Consider the following 21,526-nt stretch of genomic DNA (forward strand, 5'->3'; position numbering starts at 1 on the left):
TAACATAGTGTCCAGCTTGCAGTAATTGTTTAAAGAACTACTTGGTCAATGATGGTTGAATCTTATAGTAACCAAAGCTAGTAGCTTATGTTATACTTTTTGCTGTGAAGAGATCTACATTTTTTTCCTAATGCAATTAATAGTTTAATAATGTAATTTTATGCTTCTATCACTTGGTTGTATACGGGGATACACCAGATACTAGAGAATAGAGTAGAGAAACCAAAAATTTGGTGGCTTAACCCTCTCCCCCCCAAAAATTACTAGCATTTTATATTCCTCTTTGTTTTTGTTTTTTGAGACAGGGTCTCACTACGTAGTTCAGGCCATCTTTGAACTCACTGTGTAGCCAAGGCTGTCCTCAAACTTGGCAGGAATCTTCAGGAATCTTCCTGCCTCAACCGCTCTAGTTTTGGGACTACAGGTGTCTGCCAACACACCCAGTCTTTAAATGTATTTTTTGGAGCAAGCATTTTTCTTGCTTTGTTAAAGCCGTTAAATTATTTGTTAGTAGTGTAACATGTAAAAGTATGTCAAATTGTACTAAAGATGTATGTTCATGGTACTGATTTGGAGTTAGGCCGTCTAAACTTTGCTTAGGTTATCAGAAATTTAAGGTGTCATGCTGGGCTGGGGATATATCTCAGCCACATAGTGTCTGCCTGGCAAGTGCAAGGCTAGTACCAAAAAAAAAAAAAAAAAAAAAAAAAGGTGTTATGCTGTATAATGAAGATGAATTGTTTCGGTATATGAAATAGATTGAGTTAATAACAACAGCTTTGTAATCTTCATTCAAATCTCTCATGATTTGTATTTCAGTATTATACCTGCCCTAATAGAGCAGTGTCAGATATGTAATTCTTTTTTTTGTCTTTTTCCTTTTTATCGGTACCGGGGATTGAACTCACGACTGCTTGCTTACAAGGCAGGCGCTTATGCCGCTGAGCTAAATCCCCAGCCCCTGAGATACATAATTCTTGAAGTTTCCTTAAGGAAGTTCGTTTGCTATTACCTATGTTTGTTTTAAACTGCAGAAACACTTTTAAGAATATCATTAAGTGGTTTATAGTAGATTTTACTAATCTTTAGTACATCTTTAGTACAATTTGACATACTTTTACATTAGTGTTGTCAATTAGAAGCATATACCTAGTACTGCTTCCTGTATGCTAGATAGATAAAAAGTGTCTTGAGTCTTAAAATAGTACTTAATAGTTTGTACTGTACTCTAGGTCATTTTGTTTTGTATTGTGTTATATATTAATGTATATACATCCCCTTTGAATTTCTTATGGATAGACTATGAAACCACTCAACTAGTAGGTTTTTTTTTTTTGTACTGGGGATTGAACATTCATGACTTTGCACTTGCCAGGCAGGTACTGTGCCACTGAGCTATATCCCCAAAACTGGTAGTTTTTAATAAACATTTGATAAATAAGCAGTTTCCATGTGGCAGGCTATCTTTTAAAAAGTATATTTATTAGCTAATTGAACCTTTACCGTAACTATATAGATCCTATTATCTTTATTTTGTAGATAAAGGTATCTGAAACATGAAGAAATGTTGAATAATTTGCCAAAAATTAGTGACCAGTGCTAACATAAGAAATCAAACTTTGTGCTCTTAATCATTAGGCCTGCTTTTAGTTTGAAGTCATCAAAACAAGATATAGATATTCCCCTTGAGTATCCTCATTTAACAGTATGAAGTTCCAAAAGACTACAAATGGCTTGATACTATGTAATATAGTAATTCGCAAAATGTGGTCTACTGACCCCTAAGGATTTCCCAAGATCCTTGAGGGGAGGGTCTATAAATCCTGATGGGATTTAAACCATTTTAGTTTTAAGTTTTTTATTAGTACATGTTTGCAGTACATAATAACTACATTCATCATGAGGAGTTGTCACACATAACACATTTTAATTCTTACATTTCCTTCCCCTTCCCTTCCCTCCCTCCATGTCTTGGTCATTTGCATAATATTAAGATATTGTATGGTATTCCCACTCTGGTATATAATGGAGTTTCCAAGAGCCTGCCCCTTATGTGATCTTACAACAGACTGAATGCACAAGACCGAATGCAAAAGCAGTTATGAGGATCTAGTTGTCTGTTAAAGAAATTTATAAATATGTAAAACAGTGCCACTGTTTGGAAATAAGTTTTGTCGTCTTCAAAAGATTACGTTAACATGTAATGGGTTTGTTACTGTTGTTTTAAAATATATTTAGCACTTCAAAATTTTTCTCGGGGCTGGGGATTTAGCTCAGCGGCATGAGTGCCTGCCTTGCAAGCAGGCAGTCGTCAGTTTGATCCCCAGTACCGATAAAAAAGGAAAAAGACAAAAAAAATATTTTTTTTCTCAGTTTTCGATATGTAAATAGTGTTATAAACTGCATAAAGTAGTTATGAGGGGAAAAAATTAGATCCTGTGGTGCAGTCTTGGGGATTCCAGCACTGGGGAAGGCTGAGACAGGAGAATCACAGATTCAAGCCCTGCCTCAGCAATTTATTTAGGAACCTTGCCTCTAAATAAGTAAATAAATAAAACTGAGAATGTAGTTCAGTGTTAGAGTGGCAGGGTTTAGGCCAGGGAAGGTAATTTATAAGGCCTGGTGTCAAAACTCTAGCCAAAAACACCTGATAGACTGGGGATGTAGCCTGTCACTAGACAGCTTGCTTTGTTTGTTTGAGGCCTTGGCTTCAATCCCTAGTACTAAGGTCTTCACACTGGGCTACATCCCCACCCCTTTTTATTTGAGGCAGGGTCTCACCAAATTGCCCAGGTATGACTTGAACTTGTGATCCTCCTGCCTCACTGTCTCAAAACTGGAATTTCAGGTTTATACCATAATGCCTAACTGGATTTTCATTTTATATGGTGAGTACTAGGTTTATATCCTTTGAGTTTCAAGTTAGGTGATTATATTTGGCTTTAAGAAATTTTCTGGTGAAGTATAACATACTTTGCTCTCCATTTTTCAGTTCTTTTGTAATTTTTTTTTTTTTTTTGAGACAGTCTTGCGTAATTCAGGCAGGCCTTGAACTCACCATGTAACTCAGGCTGGCCTAGAATTTATGCTTCAGCCTTCCTAGTGCTGGGATTTTAGTGTGTGCTACCACACCCAGCCAATTCTTTTGAATTCTCATTATACTGTTTATATTAATCTGATTTTATCTTGCCTATTTTCTACTTCTTTGTTTCTGTTTCATTCCTCCAGAAAATTTTCAACTTTCTTTCATCCCATTGTTTTATTTCAGGTATCATTTTCAAAGAACTTGCTATCTGAAAATTTTTGTTGTTGTTGTTCAGAAACATCCTTTTGATTCTAGCATCATTGATCAGTTTTAGGGTATTGAAATGTATATCTTTTTCCTGCCTGGATGTTCAGCTTTTTGAGAATTGTTCTTCACCACTGTCTTACTCTATTTCTGTTTGATGTAGTCCTCAAAAAACTAGTGACAGTTAGCTATCTGCCTTTTTTTGTTTGTTTGTTTGAAACAGTATCAGGATGCAGTTCAGGCTGACCTTGAACTTACCCTGTAGCCTAGGCTGGCCTTGAACTCTTCCATCATGCTCAGCAGTTAGCAGCTTCTATTTAAGAGCTGAACACTAAAAATTAGACTTTTAGCTCTTGTGTAGGGGCTTTACTATAGGACAGTCTTGAGTTTTTTTCTTGTGAGTTTCTGATGTTTGGTTTTTTAATTCTTTTGGCTGGCCAGATTTCCTAAAGAATTATCCAGTGTCCTGCTAAATATAATGATCTTGACTAGCCTTCGTGGAGCTGAGTGGAGACATTATAATAAACTAAGGACCTTCCCCCAGTTTATTGGTGAGCGCAAGGCCTGCATACTAAGCATATGCTGTATCATTGAGCTGTACCCCAAGCACTTGTCTTTTTGTTTTTGTTTTCATTAATCCAGAAACCCTGTTTTTCTCTCTGAACAGCAAAAAATTCTAATCTGATGAAGTAGAGGAGAGGGAACTGGCCTTGAGGAATAACAAACCTGTTAAATATTCTTTCCAGGGACTGGGGATTTAGCTCAGCAGCATAAAGCACCTGCCTTGCAAGCAGGCAGTTGTGAGTTTCATCCCTGGTACCAATAAAAAGGAAAAAGACAACAACAACAAAAATAAATAAATAAATATTCTTTTCATTATTAACGCTACCTTTACACTTATTTCTAAATGTACTCGGTGCCAACAGTTGCTGAACCATTTAGGGGTTTTGTGGCACAAATCAGAATGTTCCTTTTTTTTACTTTTTATTTTTTTGAGACAGGATCTTGCTGCGTAGTGCAGGCAGGCCTTGAGCTCATGGGGATACTACTGCCTCAGTGCTGGGACTACAGGGTGTACTAGGAGAAGTTTATAATAGATAGAAACCGACCTGGATTACTCCGGTCTGAACTCAGATCACGTAGGACTATTAATCGTTGAACAAACGAACTACCACCACACCATGCCAGGATGTTTCCCTGTTGTCAATTTAAAGTTGATCTTTTAAAAGTTTATTAGGTCTGTTACTGTTTTGCCACTTGCTTTTTAACTTCTAACTTGGATGAATTAGCTTTTCAAAAAGCTAACACTTGGGGCTGGGGATTTAGCTCAGCGGCATAAGCGCCTGCCTTGCAAGCAGGCAGTTGTGAGTTCGATCCCTGGTACCGATAAAAAACGAAAAAGACAAAAAAAAAAAAAAAAGTTAAAACTAATACTTACATGTGCACATTGAAAATTAGCTAGACTTTCAGGTTTTTCCATTCTTTTTCCTGTCCTTTTTAAAAAACATGTTCTGTACAGTAAAATTAAAGCTGATTCACTTACACTCACAGTACTGTTCTTCACAGTACCCAAAAGATGTAGGTAACCAAGTATACATAGATAAATGGATAAAACAAAATATAGAGGCTGGGGTTTAGTTCAGTGATTGAATATTTGCCTAGCTCTGGAGTTTGATGGCTTGCAACACACATGTGCACGCGCGCGCACACACACACACACACACACACCATGTGCACTGTACCTACAGTGGAATATTATTGTTACTTTTGTTGTGGTGCTTGAGACTGAAATTGAACTCAAGGCTTTACACATGCTAAACCAGTGCTCTACCACTGGGCTACATCCTCAGGCTGCAATGGGATATTATTTAGCCTTTAAAAGGCAGGAAATTTTGACACATGGTACGACATAAAAGAGACACTCCTCCTTCCCCCAGGTTACAGACACATTGCCACAAAATGTCTTCCTTTTTTGAGATGACAGGTTAAAGAAACATGTTCCCAGATTAATCACAACTTCTGTCTCAGTTGGCTGTAAATGGGAGGTTCCATGACTTTATTGTTATGTTTGATCATTTGCTGCAATGCTTACAAAACTCAAGGAAACATTTTACTGATATGTACCTAATTGTTATAAAGAATGCAACTCAAGAATATCTGGATTGAAGAGATATCTGTACAAAGTATGGGGAACAGGCATGGGGCTTCTATTCTGTCTCTTACACATTTACTACCACTATATAGAAACTCAGTAGCTTTCTAGATTTTGTCTTTGGGGCTTTTGTAGAAGCTTGTACTTAGGGTTTTTTTTTTTTTTTTGTATTTTTGAGACAGGGTCTCATTATGCGGTTCAGGTTGGCCTTGGGCTCACTTTGTAGCCCAGGCAGGTCTCAAACTTGGCATAATCCGCTTGCCTCAGTCTTCCAAGTGCTGGGATTATAGTAGTGCACCACCATGTCTGGCTTCCTATTTTCTTTTTAATTTTTATTTCTAACTAAATTGCACTATGGTCACAAAGCAGTATTTTGAGTTGAGAGCCAGGTGCAGTATGGCATTCCTGTAATCCCAGCAGTCTCAGGATGCTAAGGCAGAAGTATTGCTGTGAGTTCAAAGTCAACCTGAACTACATAGCAAGACCTTATTGCAAAAAAGACAAAAACAAAACAAAGCATAAAAACAAGCAATATTTCAAATGGGGCACAGTGGCATGTGGTGCATGACTGTAATCTCAGCATTTGGGAAATTGAAAGAGGAGGATTTCTGGGAGTTCAAGGCCAGTCTGAACTGCATAGTAAAATCCTGTCTTGACACAAGACCAAAAAAAAAAAGAGTTTTAGAAAGAGAAGATGGGATGGGTGGGGCAGGGATTTAGCTCAGCAGCATATGCACTTGCCTGGCAAGCGCGTGGTTGTGAGTTTGATCCCCGGTATCAAAAAAAAAAAAAAAAAGAGAAAACAATATTTCTTTCTTGTTGTTACTTTGCTTTATATTATTTTGTTTTTTGACTAGGATCTTACTATGTGGTAATATAGGCTGGCCTTGAACTCTCTGTGTAGCCCAGGCTGTCCTCAAACTCTTAACCATCCTCCTGCCTCTGCCTCCAAAGTGCTGGGATTGCAAATGTGTGCCACCGTGTCTAGCAGGAAAACAGTGTTTCAGTGTTAATGTCATTAAGACATTCTTTGTTACCTTGTGTGCTTGTGAGACTTTAACATTAAAATTATTGTATTTTTATCTGAATTGCATCTTTCATCACCATTGTTCCCTAATGGTTTTCACCCTAGAGTTGAAATAACCTGGTTTTTTTTCATTTTTGTTTTTCCCTTTTGTTTCTTTTAAATACAAACTGGGTTCAAATGATCTGCCTCATCCTCCTGTGAAGGTGGGGCATAGGTATGTGCTACTGTGCCTGGCTTTGTTTTTTTTTTTTTTTTAAGAACCTGTGCTTACCAGACAGGTGCTTTGCTGCTGAGCTATATCCCCAACTCTTTACTTTTGATATTAATATAGATATACTTTCTTTTGGCTAGTGTTTTCTATCTTTTCAGTTTTAGTTTTTTTTTTTTAAGTTTCATATGTATTGCATCTGAATAACATCTAATCTTTGTGTTTGATGAGCTGTTTTACAAATTGGAGCATTGGTACATTTATGTTTAATAGAATTACTTATATATTTGGTTATATAATAAATATACTTTAACTGGATGCAGTGGCACATACTTATTAAAATAATCCCAGCTACTCTGGAGGTTGAAACAGGAAGATCATAAAGGTCAGCCAGAAACCTTGTCTCAAAAATACAATAGATTAAACAAACCAAAAAAGGAGTGAAAAAGTAATTCAGTATTAAAGTGCTTTTCTTTATATATAGGTATCTGTATTCAATTCCTGGTACCATGAAAAAAATCTTTAAAAATTCTACCATGTTAGCTTTCCATTGCTGTATGAAAATACCTGAGAAAAACAGCTTAAAGGAGGAAAGGTTTATTATGGCTCATGGTTGCAGAAGTTTTGGTCCATGGCCAGCTGACAAATTGGTTTTAAAGCTGTTGTAAGGCAGAAATACGGAAGAAGGGCATGGTTAAGGAAAGCTACTCACCACCTGATAGCCAGGAGACAGAGATGGTAAGAACCAGAGAGGGAAAGAAGCTGGAGACCACATGCCGTTCCCAGTGTGGCCCCTCTATGGTCCAATTGCTTTCAACCTAGTCTCACCTTGTTTCTGTAACTTTCTAATAATGTCATCAAATCGGGTTAATCCACTGATGAAATTAGAACCTTTATGTTCCAGTTACTTCTCCAGTCCCACCTTTAAACATTACTGTGTTGGGGTCAAGCCATCTATGTACAAGTCTTTTGGGAACACTTTATATTTAAACCATAGCACTTAGCAACGTAATAATATCGTTTTTTGCCATAGATCATCATACTTTCTTTTGTTGTTGGAATTTATGATCTTTTAAAGATCATGCCATAGGCTGGGGATTTAGCTCAGTGGCTTAAGCGCCTGCCTGGCAAGCTTGAGGTCATGAGTTCGATCTCCGGCACAAAAAAAAAAAAAAAAAAATCATACCATATTAATTGGGATTTTTTTGTGTGTGTGATTGTGCTAGAAGCTATGCCAAGTATTTTATTCTTTTCTTTCTTTTTTTTTTTTTTTTTTTTTTTTTTTGAGACAGGGTCTTAATATGTAATGCAGGCTGGCCTTGTTGAGATTTTGTTGCATCTATCTCCTAAGCGCTGGGCTAACAGGCATGCACCACCACTCCCTGCTTGCATTCTTTTTTTTTTTTTTTTTTGAGATGGGGACTTGTTATGTACCTTATGGATTTAAATTTATGGACACAAGTAATTTCAGCCTGAGCCTCTGGAGTGGTAGGGCTATAAATATGCAGCACCAGACCCAACTGTGTCATGTGTGCTTAAGAACCTTAGAGCTCTAACTGTACTTAATCACTCCTCGTGATTTCTTACTAGTGTGTGTGCGCACGTATAAAATTGAACTAGACTCACCCCTGGTTAAGTTTTCTTATTTATTCATGCATTCAGTGGCAGGCAGGGACTGACACTAGGAGTATAACTATCAAGAAGGTAGATGTAATTCCTGTTCTTCAACTTATCATTTATGACTGGGAGAGGTAACCTAGGAAATAAATATATGAGCAAGATAATTTCAGATAGTCTAAAGCATTTCTTTTGCTTCATAAGAAAAAATAGATCATGCTTTAAATTTCTACACTTAGATTTAGGTTTGGAAATAAAAATAATGCTAGTGAAATTAGTATGCTTCTACTCAGTTTGAGCTTTCCATTGGACTATTGGAGAGTACAGGTTACTTTGATTCATCTTTTAATCCATATGATACACTCTTGAAAATGTATCGACTTTGTTATAGGAATGAAAATCAGCTGCCTTCTACAGTATTTGTTGAGATACACTCTCAGAGTGAAGGTAATTTTGAAAGGTAGTTTACTTTTCTTTCTTTTAGGGAGAACCATGTAAGATACCAAAACTATAAACTCAAAATGTAAACAGTAAAGCAGATTTCCACAAAATTACATTACATTGAAGAATAAATAATAGTTCCATGATTGGCAAATGAAATTTGTTAAGGATGGAAAATGAAACTAGAGGCTAGCCTCGGATTTGATTGGAAAGATTCTTTAATACCTGTTAAAGATTTTTGACTTGTGTGGATACTGAGAAGCCCTGGAATTTTGTTTTGCTTTATGGTACAGGGGATTGAACCCAGGTCACCGAGCTGTATCTCCAAGCTCTTTCTTTTTTTTAAAATTTTGAGACAAAGTCTCATTCAGTTGCCCAGGTGGCCTCCAATTTGTGATACTTCTACCTCAGCCTCCTGAGTAGGTAGGATTTACAGATACGTGCCACCTCACCCAGTAGAAGTGTTTAATAAATTGAGAAGCATTACCCCTGGGAGTATGGTGGTTAGACATGCTTCCTTTTCTTAAATCTGCATGTATTTATTTCCTTTACTGTCCTTTTATGTCCACATCTGACTCTTGTTTGTGCATTTCCTCAACTTCTTTGTTCACTAACATTTGTTAGTTTTGGAATAAAATGAGTAACAAGTAACTAATCATTAAAATATTTGTTTACGTTTTATCTTCACTAAGACTAGACAGTGAGTCTTTACATGTGTTTCTTGCTGATAGCTTTTCTATAGGTAAGTTTTTAAAAAATTAATTTTTTAGGTCAATTTTACAGTCATAACAAAATTTAGCTAAGGCAGGAGGATTGCTGTGAGTTTGAAACCAGCCTGAACTACAAAGTAAGCTCAAGGTCAGTCTGAATGCATAGTGAGACACTGGCTGACGCTGTCTGAAAAAGACAACCCCCCCCCCAAAAAAAAAAACCCAAAAAACAAAACAAAGTGGAGAACTGGAGATGTGGCTTAGTGGTAGAGCTCTTTCCTTGCACATACAAGGCCCTGTGTTCAAGCACCAGCACCAGGAAAAAAAAAAAAAAAAGATTTCCCTTTCCAGCTTATCCTTTTATCTACTGAAGAACATCTTCATTTCATTGCATCTAAGTTTTAGCAATTATGAGTTAAGCAACTGCAAACATCTGTGTGTAGGTTTTTTGTGACTGGGAATCAAACCCATACTTATATGCAACACAAACATTCTACTATTGAACTATATCCCTAACCCCTATATGCAAATTTTTTGTAACTTTGCAACTCTTTTGGATAAATACCAAGGAGCACGATTACTGGATCATGTGGCATATTTCATTTGGTGAGATAGGTATTTTTTTGTTTTTACTTCTGATTCATCATTTTTATCATTCTGGCAACTTGTACCAGTGTTCAGTGCATACATATTTATAATTGTATCATCTAGGTGGATTGTTTCCTTTACCGGTATGTAGTGTTATTCTTTGTCTTATCTAATTTTGTCTTGAAGGCTGCACTGTCAGATATGAGTATTTATTCCAGATTTTGCTTTTGAGTTCTGTTTGAATGGAATATTTTCCATCCTTTCACTTTTAAGTCTTTGGTAATGAAGTGTGTTTCTTGTAAACAGAGAATAGTTTGCCTATTCAGCCACTCTGTGTCTTTTAGTTAGAGAGACCATTTACATTCAGAATTATAGAAAGGTATATGTTGATGCCTCTAATTTTGTTTTTCTAATACTTGATTCTTTCCTAAGGATTTTTAAAAATATCTTCAACAATGCATAGTGTTCATCAATTTCTTTATACTTATCTTGGAAGGTCTTAATTCTCCTTAAATTTTGAAAGTTAGCTTTGCTGGGTATAGTAATTTCAGTTGGCAGTTATTTTCTTTCAAAGTTTGAAATGTATCAAGCCATGCACTCCTGGCCTTTAGGGTTTCTGCAGAGAAGTCTAAAATTATTCCAATGGGTTTGTCTATATATGACTTGTCATTTTGATATAAGCGAATGAAATTCCTGACCTACTTACTATATGTGCAGTATGAGTTCATGTTCTTTAAAATCGAAGAATGAATTTTAGGAACAATGGAGGTTAAGAGCAGATTATATTTATTGAGAGAAAGAAAGCTTTTGCCTGAGAGAGACAGAAGGGGTCCTGAGCGGGTTGCCAAAGACTCTGTCTTTCCTAGAGACTTTTCTCGAGTAAAATAATGGGGTGAGACAGGTTCAAGGTGGGAAAAACTGAGAACTTGGCAAGGCGAATGGGCGTAACGTGGGATAGAACTGTGGTTAACCAGTAAGATTAATTGGTCAGGTAAAATTGATTAAATGGGGCAGCGAGTCAGTGGTAAGCGGGCTCTAGCAGAGCAGTGACTCTCCCCTAGAGGGTTGAGATAGTGACTCCTAACTGCCTCAAGGTGATAGAAAACTATTTAGAATATCAGTCCTTAGGATATGGGTGCATTTGTTTGATGTTTTGTCTTGAGGCCTGGCCCACAGCAGGAGGTGTTTGTCTCCCCCATAGTTGCAAGGTATCTGGGCTTCTGCAGGCCTCCTTCGTGGACCTAAACCTGGCTCACTGCCTATAATATTTCTAACTGAATCAGATGCCTATAGCAATTTCTCCCTTGCAGTTAAGGTAGTCTTTCCTTGTTTTCTATTCTTGCCATTTTAATTACAGTGTCCCATGGGGAGATTCTTTTCTGATGGTGGCCTGTTTAGAGTTCTAAATGCCTCCTGTACATCTTACTCAAGATTTGAGAAGTTTTCTGTTATTTCTATAAACAGATTTTCTATGCTGTTTGTGTGTACTATAGCTGGCACACTCTTCTATACCAAAAAGCTTTAAGTTTTTTTTAACTGTTATGATGTTCTTGAACGTTTTATTTATAATTTTTTCTTTCTTTACTAGTATTTGTTATAACTCAGGCCCCGGTATAAAACCCAAGGAAGCAAGAGTCTGAAAATTTAGGTGGCAAAGGCTTTATTTCCAGGCCTGGCGACCAGTCTCCGGGAGCCAATTTGGAGACTGTGTCTCAGAGACTGAAGGGAGGACTTTAAAAAGAGGCTGGAGGAAAAGTGTGGGGGAGAAACAAAGAAACCTTCAGAGCCATCAAACTTGTTGACCCGAGTCTGGAAACTGTATTGCTGTCCACTTAGCTCTGACAATCTCGGGAGTTTCTGGTGTTTCTCAAATTACTCCCATCCTACAGACTGACATTATCTCGGAGTGGCACATCTGCAGCAATATTTGGAGAAGAAAGTGGACAGTTAATTATCCCAGGACAGCTCGTTTTCGCTGGTGGGTACGAAGGGGTCAAGTGTTACAAGAAGCTGAAACTTAAGTTTTACAAAGATCTGATATCTAACTCATTTGATGCATACAGAACAAAAGCAAAGCACCGATTGGGGTTTGGGCCATAGTATTTCCCGGTAATTTCTTTGAAGCTAAACAGTTCTTAAAATTGGGGCAGGCTCATTTTATGACAGATCATCACCAGGTCGGGAAGAGGTCACCAGAAACCCAAATTCTTTATGGCCTAGATAGATAGGTGAGGGGAGAGGGAGGCAATAAGGCGCCATACAGAACAGAAAACTGTGGTTATGTGTCAAGGTCAGGTAAAGGGTTAAACTCATACGCAAATCTCTCTGCACACAAGCAGGTTACTTTAAACAAGTGTAAATTAGTGGGCCATCCTAGTTTTCTTTAGCTCTTTAGCGGAGAATAGAGGCGCCTAACAGTGATTAACAACCCTTGTTAGCTTATTTTAGCACAACTTCTGTAATTTGTAGAGGGCAACAATGGTTAACATATCAATTAGGTGAGATTCTTGCAATTCTTTACAGAGGAGAGTATTGCTCAACATATCAATTAGGTCACTTAACATATCAGTTAGGGAAAAAGGATAAAAAAACACATTTAGTAAGCCACGTTGCAGGTTTGCTATAATACACAAAATAGTGAAGGTATTTTCTTAGAGTACAACAGTATTGTCATTTATTAAATCCTTAACCTTATCTTCAAGCCCTGAAATTCTGTCTTTTGCATATTCTTGACTGTTGGTGAGGTTTCCCACTGACTTTTATTTGGTATACTGTACTTTTCCAGATTTGGTTTGGTGGTTCTTCAGAATCTGTCTTTGTTGAATTACTCCATATTCTGAATTGTTTTATTGTCTTGCTTAATTCATTCACCTGTTTGTAGCCTCTTGGAAGTCATTGTTCTTTATTTAGCATTTCATATACTACAATATCTGTGTATTCAATTACTGGTGAATTATGGACTTTTTTTCTTGTTTTATTTTGGGACTTTTTTTTTTTCTTTTCTAAGTCTGGCTGTTTTTTTTTTACTTTTTTTTTTTTGGTGCCAGTTATTGAACTCATGACCTTGTGCTTGCCAGGCGGGCCGATAAGCCACTGTGCTAAATCCCCAGCCCTGGCTTTTGTAATTTTAAGGAAATCTTTGCCTATTCTAGGTCATTAAGGTCCTGTTATTTCCTTTTGAAGATTTAAAGTTTACCTCTTACAGTTAGGTTTCTGACTCATCTTGAATTATTTTTGTGTGTGTGAAGAATAGAGTTCAAGGTTTCCTTCGCTATTTAAATGCCCAATTGTCCCTATTTCTTTTTCCTTGAATTCCATTGTGTCTTGGTTGTGTTAAGTGGCCAGCTATATGTACATCTGTTTTTGGATTCTAATGTGTCTGTTGGATTTTAATATCACATTATCTTCATTATGGTAGTTTTATATAAATCTTGAGATATGTTTGATAAATTACCCAGTTTTGCCTTTAACTTGATTTTTTTTTGAAACAGGGTCTCCGAATGTAGCTAGTTGACCTCAAACTCATAATCCTCGTGCTGGAATTATAGATGTGACCACTGTTCCTGACTGTCTTGACTATTCTAATTCCTTTGCCCTCTCCATGTAATTTTTAAATCAATTTATCAGTTTATGTTTTAATTGAAACTGCACTGACTGTAGACCAATTTAAAGAGATTTGACAATAATGAATATTTAATTCTCTTTTTTTTTCTCTTTTTTTTTTTTTTTCATTTTTATCGGTACCAGGGATCGAACTCACGACTGGCCTGCTTGCAAGGCAGGCGCTTGTGCCGCTGAGCTAAATCCCCAGCCCCGAATATTTAATTCTTGAACATAGTATCCCTCTCCATCTATTTAGATCATTAATTTCCCTTAGCAATGTTTTGCAGTATTCAATAAGTATTGAATTTTCATTAGATATTAGCATTTTGTTTTTGATACTGTCATAAATGGAAGTTATACTATTTCAATTTCTGGTTGCTTGTACATAGAAACACATCTGATATTTATATGTTGACCTTGTATTCAGGGGCAGTGCTAAATTTACTCATTATTTAAAAATCTTCAGTATTTAAAATTTTTGGTCATGTGTAATATTGGACTATAATTTTTCTTTAATGACAAATTTTTTTGAAAATCAGGGTTCTATAAACATGATTTTTTTTTTTTTTTAAATCAGTACCAGGGATTGAACTCACATGACTGCCTGCTTGCAAGGCAGGTTCTTATGCCACTGAGCTAAATCCCCAGCCCCGCAAGATTGGTTTTAATATTTGAAAGTCAATCATTCTAATTCACTGAAACAATAAAGGAAGAAAAGTATCTCAGTAGATTTAGGCAAAACATTTTATAAATTTAAAATTTATTTGTGATTAGTTGAAAACCTTGGAAGTTAAAAACAAGTCTGGTATGGTTGTACATATCTGTTATATAGCAGCCTGGGAAACAGAGGCAGAGGGAAGTTGCAAATTTGATCCTAGACAACTTAGAAGACCTTGTCTCAAAATAAAACATACAAACACTGGGGATGTAGCTTAGTGCAAAGGCCCTGGGTTCCATTTCTAATACCAAAAAACTCAAAGTGAAATTTCTAAATCTGATAAAGAATATTTACCAGCTTCCCCTAAACCTAGTACAGGTAACATCATACTTAATAGTGAAATACTTACTGCCCTCTTTTCTCTTGAGTTTAGGAAGTAGACTCTGATGCTCATGATATTTTAAAACTAGTCCCAGAAATCTTACTGTTCTAACAGTAACTATATCAGTTAGTAATTTATACAGTGAAAAATAACAGAATATATTGTCCCTAGTAATAAAACTTTTTAATGTATGTAATTGTGCCCTTATATGCGACTTAAAATGTATTTCTCAGCCATGTATGTTGGTGCACACATAATTCTAGCACTCTGGGAGGGTGAGGCAGGAGGGTTGTAAGTCTGAGCTCAGCTGGTGACCTTACTGGGCTATAAGAGCCTGTTTTAGAATGAAAGATAAAAATGGGCTAGGGATGTGTTGCTCAGTGCTGAGTCCCTGAGTTTAAGCTTTAGTGCCTCAAAAAAAGAAAATATTTTTCCCCTCATTGTGACATTGGGCTCAGAAAATCAAGCTGAGTTCACTGACCTGAAGTTATATTTTTCAGAATTCTGAATATTGGTGAATTGAAACTTTATTTAAATGAAATCAGTGTTATATTTCTTTTTTTTTTTTGGTCTTTTTCATTTTTATTGGTACTGGGGATCAAACTCACGACCCCCTGCTTGCAAGGCAGGTGCTTATACCGCTGAGCTAAATCCCCAGCCCCCAGTGTTATATTTTTTATTGAGATGGCTGTTTTTGTTGTGTTGTTTTTTGTGACAGGGTCTCACTGTGCAGTATAGGCTGGCATGGAACTCACTTGGTAGCTCAGGTTGGTCTTGAACTTGCGATGATCCTCCTACCTCAGTTTCCTACTTGCTGGGATTACAGGAGTGCACTACTATGCCTGGCTGGAGGTTGTTTTGTGATGCTATTTTTTTCTTGTTAATTTTTTGGAGCAATAACTCACATATAATGAACTACATTTGCCTAAAGTGTGCAATTCTGTGATTTTATCACAAGATAACTAGAATTTGCATGATCCCTAAAAATATATATATATATATTTTTGGTACTGGGGATTGAACCACAAGCTTGTGCTTGCCAGGCAGGTGTTTACACCGCTGAGCTAAATCCCTGGCCTGATCCCTAAAAATTATTTCATTTTATTTTGGCCTTAGGAAACCACTAACCTACCTACTGTATTTATTTTGTTTTGTTTTGTTTAAAGGTGTATGAATATTGAATTTTTAAATAAGCTTAGTTTTTTAAGTTGCTTTAGATTTGTAGAATTGAGCTAGTACGGCTCCCATTGTTAACACATGCAGGACTCAACTAGATGGAAGACAGCACTGGAGGCACTTTGGAAGGCAGACAACTTTATTACACTAGCAGGCTGGTTGGAATCTCAGTACCAAATCACCAGCCCTTATTTTGGGGATAAAACAGTTACTTATATAGGTTTTTCAGAAGGAGGTATAAAAGGAAGGTAACAGGCTATTTTATAGTTGGTTCCACATTTTGTCCTATGTTGCTAGGCAGAGTGAGCTAATTGGGGGGATACTGTTGTATGGCAGGAAGGACCAGGCTCTGCTAAGTAGGAAGAATCAATCATTGTCTTAGCTGACCTGGGCTTGTCTCTAGGTGATAAGTTCTTGAAAATTTGAAAGCAAGCTAGTATAGGGCTGGGGATTTAGCTCAGCAGCGTAAGCGCTTGCCTGGCAAGTGTGTAGTCGTGTGTTCAATCCCTGGTACCAATAAAAAAAAAGAAAGACAAAAAAAAAAAGTAAAAAAAAAAGAAAGAAAGCTAGTATAACAAGATGTACTGTCTGGCTGAGTTACACTTATCTTACAAGCTGCAGCTGGCATGGGGGATGTCAAGGTTAGGGATTTTTGCTGTTTTCTAATTATGGGAACAGGCTACGCCTCCCAGTCCATCCTTGAATGATGTCTGGCTGTGAGTTTAAAATTGTCTTCACATTTAAAATTGCCATTACAGTATAGACTGGCACCTAGTATCTTCTATTTGTAAAAATATCTTTCATTAATATAGTATATTTTATAATTCTTTATCTAGAGTTATATATTAAGTAAAATCCATACTTTATTGTTTTCTTTAGTTTAACTTAATATCATTTTTCTAAGATCTTCACAGATACTTTATTATATTGAATCAGTTTGTTTTCTTAGGCTCCTCTTGACTCTGACAATTTCTCAAGTCACTTTTACTGTTTCTAATGCCCTTGACAGTTTTGAGGAGTAATGGCCAGTTTTTTAATAGGATATTTATTGCAATTTATCTGTTTTTTTTTTATTTGTTTGTTTTTTTGATAGTGGTACTGGGGTGCAGACCCAAGGCCTTAGCACATGCTAGGTAAGTGGTCTTCCCTGGTCTACATCTTTAGTCTTGTCTGATATTTTTTTCTTAAGATTTGACTGGGATTGTAGGTTTTGCTTTTTTTTTTTTTTTAATGACCTCTTTATGAGGAAGTATATTATAAATCTGAAATGCCTAAAACTTAAGGCTCCAATGGCTATAAGACAGAAAACTGTTATGCAGTATCTGGGATAGCATAAATATTTTAGTGAAAAGAAGAACCCTGAGTTAACCATAAATGGGACCCCCACACACCCCTCAAGTATACCTTTTGATATTTTAGATAATTTTAAAATTTTTGCCTACTTCATTGACACTCCTCATTAAAGATTATTATAAAAACATGTTATCTGTACTTTACTAAATTCTTAAATATTTTTCTAAAATAAACTTACCTAGGCCTTAGTTCTTACTAACATTTCAAAGGTATGACTCACAATTAAGATATGATCTTTAAATCTGCACCCACTTTTGTCAACAAGAAGAGTGTTTTTGAAAAGGCTGCAATAATAAGGAAGTAGAAACAAGTTGAGATGTCATTAAAATTGTCTTTCCTGCCCTGGGGATATAATTTAGTAACACAGTACCTGCCTGACAAGTGCAAGTTTGATCTCCAGTACAAATACATACATACATACATACATACATACATACATACATGCAAACATGTCTTTCATATGGTATCAGTGAGAAAACTTCACTTGTTAAGTTTTTTTGTTGGTGGTGGTGTTTTGTCTTTTTGAGAGAGAGTTTCACTATGTAGTTCAAGGTTGGCCTTGAACTCACTTTGTAGTCCAGGATGGCCTTGAATTCGCAAGGATCCTCCTACTTCAGCTTCCCTAGTGCTGGGATTACAGGCATGTGCTACCATTCCCAGCTCACTTGTTCAGATTAACTGTGTAGCTACTTTTATCTACCATCATAGTGCTACTTTTATCTACCAAAATTAAAGCTCTTCTTTAAACAGAAGTTGGCAGGAAAAAATAAATTTCTGCCTTAACAATTCTAGAAAGGGTTTAAGGATTAGGATAAAATATGTATTATCTGAAATACTTTCTGTGGGGTTGGGGATTTAGCTCAGTGGTGTAAGCACCTGCCTGGCAATCGCAAAGTTGTGAGTTCAATCCTGGGTACCAAAAAAAAAAAAAAAAAAAAAAAAAAGTTCTGTGTCATAGTTTTAAAATTTTAAAATCTTAATATTATCCCTGAGGTGCTAATGTGGAAGAAAAGATGTAAATTACCTGTTTGCTGGTACTTTTTGGAAAGAAATGAAGTAGACGAATAGAATTTTGATGCAAGAGGAATAGAGATATCTATTCAGCTGTCTAGAGACTATTTCTGGGCCCTGTTCTGTTCCATTGATCTGTTTTTCTGTTGTTAGGCAGTACCACACTTCTTTTATTTATTTTTTTAATTTTTATTTTTTAGTACTGGGAATTGAACTCATGACCTTGTACTTGTCAGGCAGGTGCTTTGTCACTGAGCTATGTCCCTGGCACTATACCACACTTCTTGATTCCTATAATTTCAGAGTCGTTTCTGAGATTGAGTGTTGTAGCCTCTTACGAATTTGTACTTTTTTTTTGGAGACAAGGTATCACTATGTAGTTCAGGCTGGCCTCAAACTTAGTTGATACTCCTGTTTTATCTTTCCAAGTGCTGAAATTTGTTGTTGTTTTTTTTTTTTTTTAATCGGTACCTGGGATTGAACTCATGACCGCCTACTTGCAAGACAGGTACTTATGCCGCTGAGCTAAATCCCCAGCCCCAAGGGCTGAAATTTGTAGGAGTGCCACTAAACTGGGCTTACTTAGGTCCTTTCTTTTTTTGTACTGGGGAGCAATAGAATCTCATACATTTGTTTAGTATTTATTGAATCTGCCAAACTACTGGTGAAATAGAAAAATAATTAGGTGTTGTTTTGCTCTAGGAGACTGTACTTGTAAGTAAGGAAATTGCCAGCATTCTTTATGATTAACCTAGTGGTACTTGCTGAAAACTACCAACACAAAGTAGAAGTGTGGATCTTTGGAGTTTCCCTACTAATGAAGGGAAGAAGTATAATTCTGGAATAAATTTTATAACAGCCCCTCCTGTCACTACTTTCTAACTCTTCCAACAGTCTAGTTCTTACAGCCCTCATACTCTTCTTAGGACTGACTCTTTTATATCTTTCTACTCTTAGGAATTATACTTTGATTGACTAAATGAAATGGATCTGAACTTAGATGAGTTCTTTTTGTTAGGGCCCAAGTAAATGCCTGCTTGGCTTTTTACAGTCAACATAGTTGATTGCTTTTTTCCTTGTCTCTCCATTTTCCTCATCTTAACTAAATACTCTTTACCTGTGTTCTTAATGTGAAGAGATTGTTTATGATTAGAGAAAGTCATGTTAATAAGCTTGGGACTGTATAGTTTTTAATTATTGTTAGAACCACTATAGATGTTGTCCTTTTAATTGCAGTTCTATAGAACAGTTGCCTAAGAACCTAGTGTAATACGTTCACTGAGTAAGTTTCTTTTTTTTTCTTTTCAGTTGGAAAGACATCCTTGATCACCAGATTCATGTATGACAGTTTTGACAACACCTATCAGGTATTTTATTTTTGCTACTGTATCCGTTATCTATTTTGCATTAAAATAATATTTGAGATATTTTAAACATGCATTTAAATGCAGTCATGAATGTAAAAATACTTTCTATGATCTGTAAGGTGCTATATTAATACAAAATACAAAGACTTTTTGCCCTCAATCCTCAAACTTATTTAATTAGCCTTTTGTTTTTTGAGACAGAATCTTGTTATGTAATTCAGGCTGGCCTTGAACTCCCTATGTACCCCAGAATGGCTTTGAATTCATGGTGATTCTCTTGCCTCAGCTTCCTGAGTGTTAGGATTACAGGCATGTACCATCTCATTAGTCTTCTTTTCCAACATTTATTGAAAAATTGTCTTACTATGATTTGGGAAGTTACTAGAATTGATGGTAGGTATTCTCTTACAGAAAATTCAACCAAATATAGGATTCTGTAACTTCAAGTCAAGAATAAGTGAATCACGATGATGCATTTCTGTAATCCTAACACTTGGGAGGCTGAGGAAGGAGGATTGCTGAGAATTCAAGATCAACCTGGGCTACATAGTGAGTTCAAGGCCAAAATAAACTAAACAGTGAGACCCTCTCTCAAAAAATGAAGAATAAGTAAGTAATAAAATTAGAAATCATTCAGAGAAGAAATTGTGAGAAGTTGACTAACAGAACTAAACAGTCTGCTCCTATGTAATAAGTGGCAAAGAATCACATAAGAAATTGGAAAATACTTGGAGATGAATAAAAAACAAAGTACAGTACACCAAACTTTATAGGATATAGCTAAACTAGTGCTATATAGCAAAGAAGAAAGATACTAAGTAAATAAGCTAACTTTCCATCCTAAGAAACCAGAAAAACAAACTGAAGTCCAAACAGAGAAGGAAAGGGCTACTGTAAAATGTAGTTTTTTTTATTATTCAGGGTATGGTGAGCCCAGTAAATACTGTACATCAAATGATTGCCATTGGAAAGATATTTTGATGCCAGACTTGGTGTTGCACTCTTGTAATCTCAGCATTCAGGAGGCTGAGGCAGGAGGATTGCTATGATTTTGAGTCCAGCCTGGGCCACAAAATGATTTCAAGGCCAGCCTGAACTGCATAGTGAAACTGTCTCAAAGATACCAAAAAAAAAAAAAAAAGGTTTCATTACACTCACAGATCCCAGGAGAATGAAATATGCCATGCCACAGGAGAACTACATAAGAAGTATTAGGGTCGTTTCAAAGATGTGCTAAATATGTGAAATTTTAGGTTATTTAATGTCTTAATGTTTTACCACTGACAAATGGTAGATGTTTGAGGTGATTGAGAAGCTAATAACTGAAATAATCATTATATAAACATGTACCAAAATGTTAGGCTATAACTCATAAACTTCTACAGTTAACTATGTGTTAATTTAAACTGACACCACCAGCAAATTTGGAGAGGAACTTTCTCAACATGATAAAATATCATCTGTGAAAATGCTGTAACGAACATCATACTTAACGATGAGAAGCTATAAGATTAGAAACAAGACATGGGTGGCAGTTCTTGCAACTGCTTAATTATAAAAGAAAACAAAAAGAAACTAAAAAGCATAAATTAATAATTTTAAAAATAAGCATTCATACTGACCCTCTAAGTATATTGTAAACCTTCCATATTTCTAAAATATTTTTTAAATTTTTTGAAAAGGTATTGTTAGTCTGCTTAACCATTTTGAATCTGTATTACTATATAGTTAGCATAGAAACTTTATTTCAGTTATTTTGCCTTACTAGTCAAATGTTAGTCTGATTGTTGGTCAGTTTACTTCAAAGAATTATTAATTTCTGTTGTTGTTAAGTATCACTTTAGTAATAATACTTTAATAATACTTTAATAATACTCTTAGTGTCTCAATTATCAAACTTTTCTAATTTTCAGAAAGCTTTTAGGATAAATGTAATTAGAGTCC

General features: G+C 36.0%; 1 protein-coding gene across 2 annotated transcripts in view; it reads left to right on the forward strand.

The window, feature by feature from the left end:
• The window catches only part of Rab6a (RAB6A, member RAS oncogene family), a 67,147-nt gene that overhangs the window by 4,042 nt on the left and 41,579 nt on the right, over nt 1–21,526 (forward strand). For both annotated transcript variants that reach the window (XM_063256518.1, XM_063256517.1), the window contains exon 2: nt 19,524–19,582. In XM_063256518.1, coding sequence (XP_063112588.1) covers nt 19,524–19,582 — 59 coding nt within the window. The remainder of the gene's footprint in view (nt 1–19,523; nt 19,583–21,526) is intronic.

The sequence above is a fragment of the Cavia porcellus genome, unplaced genomic scaffold (assembly GCF_034190915.1).
Source record: "Cavia porcellus strain 051 isolate PalLab524CR breed Dunkin Hartley unplaced genomic scaffold, mCavPor4.1 scaffold_9, whole genome shotgun sequence".
Classification (NCBI taxonomy): domain Eukaryota; kingdom Metazoa; phylum Chordata; class Mammalia; order Rodentia; family Caviidae; genus Cavia; species Cavia porcellus.